Below are 14,314 nucleotides of genomic sequence, written 5' to 3'. Positions count from 1 at the left end.
TGTTCTCAAAAAACCCCACAGAACTACTGACAAACATGCTTTACTTTCTACAAAGCATTAGAAACAAAAAGCACACTGCTTAGGGTATGATCTGAAGTTTTCCAGCATATAGCAACATTATGTCTACTGCTAAGAGTTGAATGATTTTTTTCTGAGAAAAGAAAGCAACGCACAAGTTCCTTAGGCAGACATTCCATCTGCACTGACCTGGTGTCAGTGTGGCCGTTTCTCTCAGATCTCAGTCCTCTCTGGGTGAACTTGGCCCAACGGGCACCCTGGGAGCGGGGTGCTCCCTGAGCTCCCCAAGCGGCTCCACCACAGCCATCCCATCCTCAGCAGGTGGCACCGGCCTGGCGCAGGCAGCCCCCAGCCAGGAGCCAGGGAGCGGGGCAGTGCCCTCCTCCCTTCCAACTCACTCCCGGGCAAAGCACCTCTTCCGGTTCATTTGTCCCAATTTAAATAGGGCAATTCACAGAGGCGTGGATTGGCTCAACCCTGAGGGGGATGGGAGCCCGATCTGGTGGCCAGAACCAGGTCACACATTCACATGCACACAAATACACATCGCAAACTTACAAAGTTAATGAAATAACTGTTACAAGTAAATTTCACTTTTCAAACATTATAACTGCTGTATTTATGGCCACGGCATTTGGCCTACTGTCAGCTAGAAACAGTGACTTTGGTGTTTCAATTGAGAAAATTCTTTAGAAACCTTTACTTGATATGCTCTCCACGGTTTCAGATCAAGTCCCAAGACTCTTTTATACAAAATATTTTATGTCAAAAGCTTTAAACCAAGTAATAAGTAAACTGAACAGCTCAGGGGTGGATTGGGGAAGTAGAGGCTATCTGGTACGGTTTTAGCAATAGGGGGAAAGTAGAAGTGATGAGTTGTAAACCATCTTTCAGAACTCATATGTACAGGCTGGGCGGAGAATGGATTGAGAGCAGCCCTGAGGAAAAGGACTTGGGAGTGCTGGTGGATGAGAAGCTCAACATGAGCCGGCAATGTGCACTGGCAGCCCAGAAAGCCAACCGTGTCCTGGGCTGCATCCAAAGCAGCGTGGCCAGCAGGTCGAGGGAGAGAATTCTGCCCCTCTACTTTGCTCTCGTGAGACCCCACCTTCAGTGCTGCATTCAGCTCTGGAGTCCCCAACACAAGAAGGACATGGAGCTGTTGGAGCAGGTCCAGAGGAGGCCACGGAGAGGCCACAGAGGGCTGGAACACCTCTGCTACGAAGACAGGCTGAGAGAGTTGGGGCTGTTAATCCTGAAGAAGAGAAGGCTCCAGGGTGATCTTATAGCAGCTTCCACTTATAAGTGCTGCTTATAAGCAGCACTTAAAGGGGGCCTACAGGAAAGCTGGAGAGGGACTTTTTACAAGGGTGTGTAGTGATAGAACAAGGGGCAATGGATTCAAACTGAAAGAGGGCAGATTTATATTGGATATAAGGAAGACATTTTTCACTCTGAGGGTGGTGAGGCACTGGAACAGGTTGCCCAGAGAAGTTGTGGCTGCCCCATCCCTGGAAGTGTTCAAGGCCAGGTTGGATGAGGCTTTGAGCAACCTGGTGTAGTGAAGGGTGTCCCTGCCCATGGCAGGGGGGTTGGAACTAGATGATCGTTGAGGTCCCTTCCAACCCAAACCATTCCATGATTCTATATCAGCCATTTCCTGTTAACCTGCTTGTAATGCAACAATGCAGAGGAAATAGAAAAACATTTGCCAAATTATTCATCATACTTTGTCATGTGTTTTCTTAAGTCCTGGATACATGCTCTTAAAAGGAAGAGATATGTGTAACCAATGTAACAGGGTAACGGTATTTGCCATTTAGAGACTTTTCTGAAGTTATCGAAATCAAATTACTATATAATGCACTGATGTTATTATTGCTTATTTAAAAGTTTCATTATGGAAATAGAACCTTTATGTACAGAGCTGTGTAAAAATCAATCTCAAATATCTTAAAGTTTTAATTGCCTCCAGAGAAGTTGTTTAGCAAATAGGTATAAAGCCAGATAACTGTGCCATAATGCACTTACGAACATTTTTAATGAAAATGGAACTGAAAATAATAATCTTTGCAGAATTCTGGTGAACAAAAATTACTTTGGGGAAAAATCATGAAAGTCACCATTAAAAAAAAAAGAACAGAGATTCTTAAATGCAAAGTTGGATCTAGATATAAACAGAGATCTTTTTAATATTCTAAAATGAAAAAAATATGACCAGGACTTCTCTAATTATGAGAGAGTATATTGCATCATGTACAGATGAGAAAACAAGTATTGCTAACAACTGTAGGGTCTAGATATTCCTGGAAATGGCAACCAACAGATTTCTCTAGTCAATGAATCAAGAAAAGGTGATGTTATTTTAGAGTAACATCAATCCTGGTGTAATTTTAAGACAGAGAAACCAAACTAGTTTTAAACTAGCCAGCCTAAGTTCTTGCAGCACTTTCTCTGCAGCGGTGCCAACTCAGATTGCATTACAAATCCCATCCAAGAAGGAACACATAAAAAAATTAAACCTGATAGAAATAAAGTTAAGCCATGTTGTTCTCTATGCTGTTGTGCCTGTAATGTTATTACTACTTACTTAATTATACTTAAAAATACACACTAGCTAAGGTTTTGAGGTTCAACAGGACAAATTTTGAAAAGGTATAGTAAAATAGGGAAGGTAAGCTATTCCAGAATATTCCAATTGTAGAAAATCTAGCATATGTCAAAATTAAATACAGCATTTATAAAAATCGTCACTATAAAATTCTGTTTGAAATGTCTATTTTCCACTTGATTTTACCAAAAAGGAAGTATTACACTGGGTATTTTGGAGATTCTCAAGTATTAGTTTTACAGCTGATCTTGTAATTTCTAAGTGATCTTGGTACTAATAAAACCTCTTAGAGACACAATATTACAGAGGAAGGAAAACCTGCACAAGCAGAGTATGAGAAATGGAATGAAATTTAAAATGCAAAAGGCAAGGCCTCAAGCTTCGAAGAATAAGAACTTCCACTTTAGGGCTGGAACTCATGACATAGAAGTGATGGAAAAAGATAATGTCAATTTTGCTTGTCTCGCTTTGCTTCCACTCTTAAAGGCTTGCACTGAAAACCCACGCATTCCCTGCCAGCTAGATATACCTCAGTGAAGAAGTGCAATGGGTGTGTTAGCCAGTCAGAGCAAGACCACAAGCACAGATAAGATGAAGCCACGTAAAAAGAAGATGTTATTATGGCATGCATCAGTAAGCACATTCCTGCAGAGATTAAAAAAGAAAATGGCAATGTCAATGCCCACAGCACAGATGGGACCCTATCTAGAATATGTTTCCTTGTCTAATCATCACTTCAGAGAGAACAGATATGAGAAGAAAGGCCAAAGAAAAGCAAAGGGAATGAAGACACAAATTTATAAAGGAAAACACAGAATCTTGATTTTTGTAGTTGGGGGAAAAAAAAAAACAACAGAAAAAAAGCAAGTTATGAATGGATATGAATGGACTGTTTAACCACAGAGGAGAGACAAAGCATTTTAAACGCATGACAGTGTGGATACCAGAATATCATAATAAAGGGGACTAAAAGGGTCATAAAAATAAATCTAGTCTTGAAGATGGAAGGTTTCTTGCCGTCAGGAGGATGCATTAGCATGGAACAATTTTTCCTAATAGGAGGAGCAGTGGACTTAAGCTCCAATAGCAGCACAACAGCATCATGATCCTGACTGGCAGCCTGTTGCACGTGGAGAAATCACTGACCCACAGAGCAGTTCGCCTGCTGTGCTGGGCTGCATGCAGAGTGTGGTCCTCAGTCTGCGTGGTGCTGCAGGTGCCCTTGGCCACAGGACAAACACACCAGCTCCCCATAACTAAGGAGCCTGCAGGCAGCTCTCATTCGGTGAGCCCACCACCCGTGTGGCCTTGCACTCTGTTCCAGTGCGAACGTCCTTTCTGTTTGACAGCGGAAATGACAAGGACAGTTGTTTTCCTATAAGAAAATCCTACAGGATAACCCTGTCTACAGATGGGGTCTGCACAGCTGGCTCATTGGAGGCCTGTTTGATGATGCACAACTCGGGACTCCCAGCAACAACAGGGATGTAAGATGATCTGTGCTATTCTCTCATTCTTCCCAGTGCTAGCTCTAACAAACAGCATTTTGAATGACAGCTTACAGAGGCTGTCATTTCTTACTGGGATCACAAGGGACCAGCATCTCTTGATGCAAAACATAGTCAGCTTGTAGGTTCTATATAACGAGGTATATGAGCTGTCTGGTCTGCAGCTGCAGGGAACTAGACTGAGGAGGTCCCTTCAGCTCTTATCCGTGAGAAGGCCTACGTATTTAAGATGTATTAAAAACAAAATCTTAGGGATCATGTGAATTTGCATTTTATTTTAGTGGAACTGCATAATCTCATAAATCTATCAAATCAAAACTGCTGATTCTTGGTATAAATAGGCTAATCTATTTTCCGTAGTTTTGTTCTTTGTTGATTGTTTAGCTAATGCATGTTGAAGATAAAAACCAAAATGCTCGTGCTAGACTTCTTTTTATGATCAAGACATTCATCATTTCAACTAGGTTGCATACCACCTTTCCAGGACAAGCTCATGGCTCTCATTGATCCTACAGGTCAAGTCTACAAAATTTTCCATAACATGATGTAAGACCTGAAAAAAGAATGTAATGTTGTGATTTTTTTTTTTTTTTTGACAGAGAAGGCAGAGGTGTGTGGTAACTACATGAACATAATTTGGGTCAGTCTCCTTGGAGAAAGTTTGTATCCAATCTTTTCTCTTTCCGAAGTGACATTTGACAGAGTTCACTTTCTTGCCCTGTAGTACTGAGGCTCAGCCCTATAGATCAGAGGTGTTCTTTATAAGCTTCAGGAATCTTTCCAAGCTCAATAACTGCATGCAAACAACATTAATTGGCTACTGAAATCCCTGAGCATCATTCTTTCAAAAGTGACAAATGCTGATGCAAGACTACATCACAGACATTATTATTTATCTTACGTGTGTGACGTGCTGTCTTCACACTTGGCAATACACGTTTCATAAGACAAAAAAAAAATAATCTGCACAAGGGAGTTTTGTAAAAATTTCTCCAAGATGTGGAAGCCAATGCAAATCAACAGCATGGCTTCTTTCACTTTCCTCAGCTTTTTTAATCATCAACCTGAGAAAGTTTAAATCCTTTCCACAAATTGTCTCTCATTGTAAAAGGCAGACAGGATTGTATGGCGAAATATTGCTTTGTATTTGAATTCTGTGGCTCTTTTGAACAGCTAAATGCTGTACCATGCCATGTAATCAGAACCTTTTTTGTTGTCTAGCGCGGCTGTGCAACTGCACTGAGCCTATTAACTACTTCCATGCTTGATGATAGACCTCTGAGTAATTTGAACGTACCTAAACAATACAGAGGTTGCAGTTACACAGTATTAACAAGGAGGCTCGTTTGTGAGCAGGCAAGCTATCACAGGAATTCAGGTACTCGAACAACCAACAAGACAGTTCTGGTTCAGAAACTCCCAAGTCCCTAACACACAAGTAAACGGATACCAGTACCGCTGAGACTGCACAGCCAGGCACCAGTGTTCATTCAAAAGCCTCTTGCTGTCATTTTGATGAGGTAAACTCTTAACAACACAGGAGGCAAAATCCTGCAAAGATACAGCAAGACAAAGACACAGATGCTCTCAGGAAAGAATATAGACCAACACACAAAAGAAAAGTCACCAGATCCAAAAATACCTGATTTTTCTCTTTGTTTCCAAGCACTGCAGTAACACTCTCAATCACCTTGTTCACATACTGTAAAATCTCAGATGTAAGAGTCAAGATTCTAATTAACGGTAAGTTAATAACTGATAACCAAGATCATTGCTGTAAAGGTCACCCACTTAGAAGGCTTCTCTTCCTCTGTGCCAGCATACCCTTAACATGGGCAGATGAGAGCCTTGAGGCCAGTGATACAGATTTTAGCACATGGAGATTCACTGGCGGAAGGGCACTTATGGTGCTGCTATGGCATCGATGTAGAGAGCAAGGAGATGGATTTAAAGACCCAAGAGAACTTGTACACTGTGTTCATGTATGCCAAGTATAAGTCAGTGGATAAACTGTCGTAGTGCTGTCAGCTCACTTGTAACATGCAGTCAGCGCTGGCTTATCCCCATGTCAGTTAACACAACTGAACTGGGTTATCCCCATGCCAGTCAACACAACTGAACTAGCTCAGCTTCAGAATAATGAGAAATGAACCACGCTTGTACAAGAAACTAATGCACACAGGCCTAAAGGACCTGGAATTCACACTGTTTTTTCCAATCCCAGTTGCACCAATATTAAATGGGAAAACTATGTAAACTGTTGCATATTTAAAGCTGTATTTGTTCAAGTCTGCTCTGACTACATTTTTTTAAAAAAAAAAAAAGACCTAAAATAGTTCTCAGTGGTTTAGCTTAATCCTAATGATCTTTGCTACAGATAGAGACAGTACCTAGTTCCAGTACCTAAGCTATTTATTCTGCCTAAAATGTCTACTTAAGATGAATCTGGCATCTCCTATGATGTCAAAGAAGGAAACAGGACTAACATGAAGAACATCACCATAATGTTATCCTTCAAAAGTATTGAAGAGACTCTTATGCAGTGTTTCCAGAAGTTAAAAAGTCTTACTTGTGCTTCCTGTTTGTAATTGGAACAGAAAATCACATATTATCAACCATATGCTACTGTCAAGCATGTCTTTGAGTAACCGTGTTATCATTAGAGCTCTCGGTACGGGGCCGAGCACCGAAACACATGGTTTGCATTTATGTTTTCTTGAAGGTGCTTAATGCATTGTATTACATTCCAATTAGGAAAATAGGAATTTAAGATGATAAAGTTATATTTTGATACAAGGCAAAAACATGTAATTGCTAAAAAGTCCTGGCCACTACACTGTAGAACAGAAATATGTTTGCCATTACGTCTCATTCCTCAGTGTTCCTTCTACACTTGCTCCAAAGAGACGCTTGGTAAAGGAGCAGTGAATTATCAGAGACAAGTTAATATCGTTAATGTTGCATCAGCATATCCCAGAATTATTTAAGCAGTGCTGCAATGCTCTAGGATATAGCTTGTGACCAAAACCATAACATATAAAATCCCTCATAAATGGCAAATTAGTTTAACAATAGGTCAGAAGAAGAAAAAATAAATCTGGAGAGGTTGCAAACTATGACTTACAACAGTGCATTTTGTTAGTGAAGTATTACTCATAAACCATTCAGTGTCTCAATACTGAACGGTACATGATAAGTGAGAAATAACCAGTGTGCTGCTGCAAATCTATTTACAAACAAGATTGGTGTTTGTATTTAAGAGCTCTTTGCTTTTTACATCTATGTTGATGCCAGCATCTGAAGAAAAGAACAAACATGTTTTTTGACTTTTGTAGGAGGGAAGATACGTATATGCTTGGGGAAATTTGACTGAAAGTAGTAGCATAAACAGATATATAAACACTGCTAAGAGCAAATTTTAGTCCATTATCCTGCAATCTTAAATGTCAAGAAACAGAAGCAAATTGCAAATTAAACAGTTCAACAATATGAAGACTGGTGCACTGAGTAAGTAGCATCTAACAAGATCTAACAGCGCTATGGTTCGTGCATTAAATATTTTAAAAACTCAGAACAAACTGATTCTACATGAAAATGAATTAACTGAAGTCAAATTAATCAAGAATCTGCACTAATACAATGATCTTCCTCATCACAGGCATCTAAAATATTAGAATTTTAAGTAAAAGTGCATTGTATTGCATCACTTAATGAAGTAAATCTGTCGATTGTTCAGGAAAAAAAAAAATCTAAACCAAACAGCATATCAAGGACACAAATACAGCGTATGAATAAAATTACAATTTTTATAAATCCTCAAGAGAGACACGCAAATAGGAAAGTTTAAAGCAGCCACATGCTCCATTTCCATAGGCAAACTGCATCTGCATAATTATCTATTTGGTCTGTAAAAGCTGTCTAAATATAAAATGAAATTAAATTACAAACAGTGTTGTTGTAAGAATGAGCCTTTGGCTGTCTAAACTCTTCCCTGTGCAGCCTATTTCAATACCTTACTGTTTTCTGACAACATTAGTATTTTAAAACCTGTTCTCTATCAACCAGCATTTCTCCCCATTTAAGAACCACCAAAACAAGCTCAATCATCAGTCACAAACTTAAAACAAGGCAAAAGAAATAATCTTTCTCTCTTCAGCATGAATGTTGCCTACTCTTAACCCTCCCCTGCCAGAGGAGAGGATGAAAATAATTTTTTTTCAACATTTCCAACAGTGAAGAGACATTAATTTTTGGCAGACAGACATTTGAATTTCTTGAGGAAAATAGATTTTCATTTTATTGATTTATCTGCCTCCTAAATTCCCCTTACATCCATTTTGCCATAAATTTCTTACAGTTAAAGCAGCCATTATTTGCTGTTTCTCTGAGCACCACATGACTCACAACTTCTGTGCTTTAACACAAAAAATATATTCAGAAAAAAAATGGAAGTTCTCTTTTAGGCTTAACCCTGTTAGGAATATACACAAAAAAAATGTTCCGAATTAATGAGAGAGTTAATTAGGGTTTTAGCCTTTATTTTTTTGCTACGTGCCCAGATGCTGATGTTGAATTTGACATACTAAATGTGTAATCAAGATTAGAAAATGAAAAGTTAGATGATTTGAAATTTATTGACATGTATCTTAAAACAAAATATAATAAAAATGAAAACATTTAATTCTGGAGCCAAGTGCTTGAATACAAAAAAACAAAACTTAGGGCAGCGTTCCTGAGAAGGAAAGAACTGCCTACCGAGTTATTTCTTCATATTTACTGGAAACTCTTTTTAAATTTAAAACTGGATTTACTTCTTTGACAATATTAGCATTGCAACAGGATATTTGCCTCATAGCCTTTGATGTACTAAAAAAAATTATTTAAATGGTAGTGATTGTACCAGTTATTGATAATATGCATAAAATAACTACTAGTTGTTTTTTTACTATCAATTTACTAGACTTTGATAAAAGGCAGTATAGCTTACTATGCATTTGTTACAAATAACGACATTGTCAGATCCTTTTTAAACCTCAGTTCAAAACTGTCATTACACAAATTTGGTTTTATGCAAAGGTTTCCAGCATTCCAAATAACTTGCTTCCAAATATTTTCCCAATGTTTTAGGCTGTCGGAAGCAAAAGAAAATTTAGGTAAATGTGATAACAAATGCTTTGTTCTCAGCAAAGCCCAAATGTGCGTATCAAGAAATTCTGATAAAATCTCAAACAAGATACCACACTAGTCTCTCTGAAGAGAAATGACGGGCAGACAGGTGAACAGTCACTGCATTCTTCTAAGTATTGATTCCTTAGGTGGTATTGAAGGTTGCTGGCTGGAAGAACTAAACCAAGATGTACTGGAATAACTTCTACAATAAGCAGCCCTCAGGAGACAGACTTGGGAGTGCTGGTGGATGAGAAGCTCAACATGAGCCGGCAACGTGCGCTGGCAGCGCAGAAAGCCAACTGTATCCTGGGCTGCATCCAAAACAGCGTGGGCAGCAGGTCAAGGGAGGTGACTCTGCCCTTCTACTCTGCTCTCGTGGGACCCCACCTGCAATACTGTGTTCAGCTCTGGAGTCCCCAGCACAAAAAGGACATGGAGCTGCTGGAGCAGGTCCAGAGGAGGCCACGAAGATGATTCAAGGGCTGGAGCACCACTGCTATGAAGACAGGCTGAGAGAGTTGGGGCTGTTCAGCCTGGAGAAGAGAAGGCTCTGGGGTGATGTTATTGCAGCCTTCCAGTACTTAAAGGGGGCCTACAGGAAAGCTGGAGAAGGACTTTTTACAAGGGCATGTAGCGACAGGACAAGGGGTAATGGATTTAAACTGAAAGAGGGGAGATTCAGATTAGATATAAGGAAGAAATTTTTTACATTGAGGGTGGTGAGGCACTGGAACAGGTTGCCCAGAGAAGTTGTGGCTGCCCCATCCCTGGAAGTGTTCAAGGCCAGGTTGGATGGGGCTTTGGGCAGCCTGGTGTAGTGGAGGATTTCCCTGCCCATGGCAGGGGTTTGGAACTAGATGACCTTTGGGGTCCCTTCCAACCCAAACCATTCCATGATTCTACAGTCACTGGCAAATTGTGGCTAATGTACCCACCTGATGAGAATATCAAGATTCAAATATTTCAACACATGTAAAATGATGACGTACTGTCCAGAAGCAGCTAGTAAATATACATATAATTTTTCTTTTTTCATCTTCTCTCATGCAGTCCCAGAACACTTGATATACTTTTGCTATAGGTTATAACTCTTTGGAATTAGGATGTATATCTAAATTATTAAGTTGTACTTCTCACAACAAAACTTGCAACATAGTATTTATTTGAATAATAAACAACAAAGAAAAAGTCTATTTCCATAATAATTTTCAGATTTGTTGGAGCTAAAGCTTTGATGATCCTGTTTACTTCATAGCTCTGGCAAAGTAATTTTCACTGCATAAGCAAACACATAAATATCTAAAAGAAGTTGCTGCACCTCAAGAAACAGTTAATGTATATACTAAGAGAATTACAATATCACTGAAACTTCCAGTAAAAAACATACTATGTATTATACTTCTTTTCAAATTTCAAAACAATCCACCCCAAAGATGAAGTACAGAATAACTGTATTGCTCAAGGGCTCACAAAAAAACAACTGCCGCGTTTATGTGCTGAAGCTTGTTCTGTTGACTACTGACCTAATTCTTTAATAGAAACACGAAAATTTTTCTTAATATTAATAAAAGAGTAGCATTCAAGCACCATAATGTTGTAGCAGGATTTACTTGGGTGACTAAATACAGATTCAAGTGCTCAGCTTCTGTTTGAGTTTGAAAAACACAACCACTCATTTAATCTATTTTCAGTAGAGATTTCTACAATTTGGTACTGATCAAGTAAAATTCAGCAAAACAGTGTCTGATTCATTTGACATTTACCATAGTTTCCCAATTTCACAATTTCTTTCTGCTAAACTTCCAGGATTTTACAAAAAAACAAAATTCTTTCAAGGTAGAGAAAAGGATTATTTCCTTGATACTAGCCAGCTGGCTAGTACTGAACAACAGATCAGCCTAATGGATCACAGTGCTTGTATTTGGTATTAAGAAAAACATACACACTACTGTTCACACCAGTTCATGCAAATAGAAGGTAAAATGAAAAACATTTTGACAAAAAGCAGACAAAATTTTTTCTACTTCTGAGAAGGCAACAGTAAGAGAAAGTAATGTTTTTATTCTAGGAAAACAAGACTCAAACAACGGAAGAAAAAATTTCAAGGCAAAACTATATCCTCCTTTAGAAAAATCAAACTAATAAGCATGTATTATTAACAATTCAGAAAGTAAGTTTGGGGTTCTTTTTAAATGAGATTTTTTGTGTCATATAGTCTTACCTTTCTCTGTTAAATTTCAGAGAATGTAGGATAGCTGGTCGTTTCTGTCGGAGATTCCACAAATGAAGTGCATCATCTGCACTTGCACTGACCAAAGCACCCTAGAACAGACAAAATACAGCACAAAATATTGCTTTCCTGCAGATTCGTAGTCTTAAGCGATCCTCACTGTTTATGATCTATCAGTAGAAAATGATACAGCTCATGAAAAACACTTGCCTTCTAGAAAAAGTATATTCTACAATAAATAATAGTCAATTTGAATTGATCTGGTAAAAGAAAATATTTTAAATTAGTACAAGATCAGCCAAGGATAAATTAAAACTCCATCAATTTAAACTTTATACCAGTGTTATACATGTGAACTCTCACGTATTTCCACACAAGCGTAGAGATTAACAAAAAGGAAGACAGACAACACTTAGAAAGGTGAGCGTGAAGGATAATAACTAAACGAAAAAGGGATTAGTGCACACAACACACATGCACACAAGTGACAATGCTAAGCACAGTTTAGTAGTCACATCAACAAGATGGAATTCAAAACTGGAACTGTGAAAAGGAGATGCAGATAAGAAAGTAGGGACAGGTAGCAGGGGGAAAGGACCTAGGAAGAACTAAGAGATGTAGACAAAAAGACAGAGTCTTTATCACACATCAGAAATACTCTGAAGGCTGGTTCTGCTTCTGGTGCCCCAAAAATGGACATCTTCCAAGGTCCAGACCTCTATCTGCCTGGACAACTTGAAGTGAACTTCTACCTCGTCCCTACTATCTTTCTCCTTACCATGGAACAGTGATGCCATGAGAATATGGACGCAGAGGAAGCTCTCTACTGCTGCTGCAGTGGTTTACAGAAGGCAATGCTTTATTTCGAGCAAGGGCAAGGATGTAACTGAAAGATCAGTTCACACCAACTATGACTGGCTGATAAACTTCTCTTTTTGCATCTTGGATTTTCTTCCTAATCCTAGCAACTTTTCTTTTCAATGTTGACATATGCACAACAAATTTATGAAGGTGAGACTTCCCTAATACAGTATAATACATGCTTTAATTCTCATCTCCCAAAGGGTTTGGACCTATGTCAGAGAGAATCTCCACTACAGAAATCAAATTAATCCTATGCACTAGGAGTTCTGCTGGTCATCTAATGAAAAGAAAGAATACTGATTCAAACCTTGTTCTCCCTGTTTTCATCCCTGCCTTCCTCCAGAGAATTCCACTGGATTGATTGTTTCTAAAGTTTCATTTCTCCCTCCTCAGTTTCTGTGGGTCAGGTACTTTCTTCAAACAGGTTTTTTTCTCAGGTTTAAAAACCCACAAAACTAAAACTCTTTCCTTGAGAAGCTCTAAGATCTTCATGCTTGGAAAGAGAACTTAAAACTGTCAAACATGTTTCCTTATATCATGGGAGAAAATTAAAACTGAACTACGACTAGCTTATAATTTGGTCAAGTTATGAGGTTCCAGAAAAAAAAAAACCTCACAGATTTACATGCTCCAGAAAGTCTCGCCTATTACCATCTCCAGAGATCTTCTGCACAGAGCGAGCCATAATCTGTCACTGTTTCTCCATGTTGTCTAAACTTGATTCCGACAAACTATTTACAAAGACTAAGCATGCTGGTTTGATTGATGACCCCTGGAATGGCTTTTCCTTGCTTCAAGTAGCAGCATAGCCCCAACTATTGAGTTTTCAGGCAATAACCATCAATTCCTTTCCACAGAAAGATGTAGCTCATTTATTAATTTCTATTTGAAACAGGACTGTGCAGTGTATTTGGTAATTTAAAGGATTTTTACATCTACCTGTGCACATTCGCGTGTTGACTGCCTTTTGTTCAGTACTTTATACTGATGTGCATGAAGGTAATAATTTTTCCTGCATGCAGTCCCATAAATAGTCTTATAAAAGGCTGTATGTTGAATGTCCTCTGGATGTACGCCACTTACTTTTTGGCACAATTTGTCAATGTGAAAAGTTGTATCACTCAATTAAAATACACGAATTGACTTATCCAACTAAATTTATACAGAAGAATCTGAGTAAATTATGTCCTTACCTCATTGATTAAGAACTGGAGCTGCAGGACTGCAGCACCACTTTCATGTTGGCAGTAGCAATCAACACCAGGCCTGCCCAATCTGTTGCCATCAAAGTCAAGGATTCTAACATTCCTGTTATCACCACAAGTAAAGAAGAAAAAAAAAAACTATCAATTAAACTGCAATTAACCTTTAAGTAACCTCAATTCTTCTTGCTTTCTGTAAAACAAAAGAATTCATGCTGACTTTCCACTGTTCTAATTAAAGTACCAACACCATCAGGTGGAAACACATGCAATTGTGAGTGATCTGTTCTTGTCTATTTTTTTGCCTGTGAAATAAAGTATATGAATTAACATAAAAAATCAGCAGGATGCATCTTAAATTTCTTTTTATACATTATTGGTTCACATAGCACATGAATGTATCAGATTTTTGTACTTATGAAGACATTATAAAATTAATAGTTTAAGACTAAGGTCAATAACACAGTTCTGCAGCAGGCTTTCATTTTTAAATCTGAGAAAAAGCTTTTTGGAGTGAGTCATTTCACATTACATAAAAGCTCACATGTAACTATTGCCCTCTGTCTCATCAACACAAGTACAACGCAGTGCCACGCAGAGCTGCCCGTCTCGCTGTGTACTACGTGCCCCAGTCCAATCCCCAGTCTGAGTGAAACCACAGTTCCACTGCTTCTGGCAACTCAGCTAGTTCACTTGGAATGAACGTCACCAT

The 14,314-nt window shown here is 38.7% G+C and overlaps 1 protein-coding gene across 5 annotated transcripts in view; it reads right to left on the bottom strand.

The window, feature by feature from the left end:
* The window catches only part of STXBP5L (syntaxin binding protein 5L), a 211,990-nt gene that overhangs the window by 116,096 nt on the left and 81,580 nt on the right, over positions 1 to 14,314 (bottom strand). For all 5 annotated transcript variants that reach the window (XM_086619299.1, XM_086619226.1, XM_086619458.1 and 2 more), the window contains exons 3-4: positions 13,594 to 13,675; positions 11,528 to 11,628 (exon numbers count right to left, since the gene is read on the bottom strand). In XM_086619299.1, the coding sequence (XP_086475425.1) occupies positions 11,528 to 11,628; positions 13,594 to 13,675 (183 nt within the window). The remainder of the gene's footprint in view (positions 1 to 11,527; positions 11,629 to 13,593; positions 13,676 to 14,314) is intronic.

The sequence above is a fragment of the Tauraco erythrolophus genome, chromosome 1 (genome assembly GCF_009769465.1).
Source record: "Tauraco erythrolophus isolate bTauEry1 chromosome 1, bTauEry1.pri, whole genome shotgun sequence".
Lineage (NCBI taxonomy): Eukaryota > Metazoa > Chordata > Aves > Musophagiformes > Musophagidae > Tauraco > Tauraco erythrolophus.
This window is presented reverse-complemented; position numbering and strand designations above follow the sequence as displayed.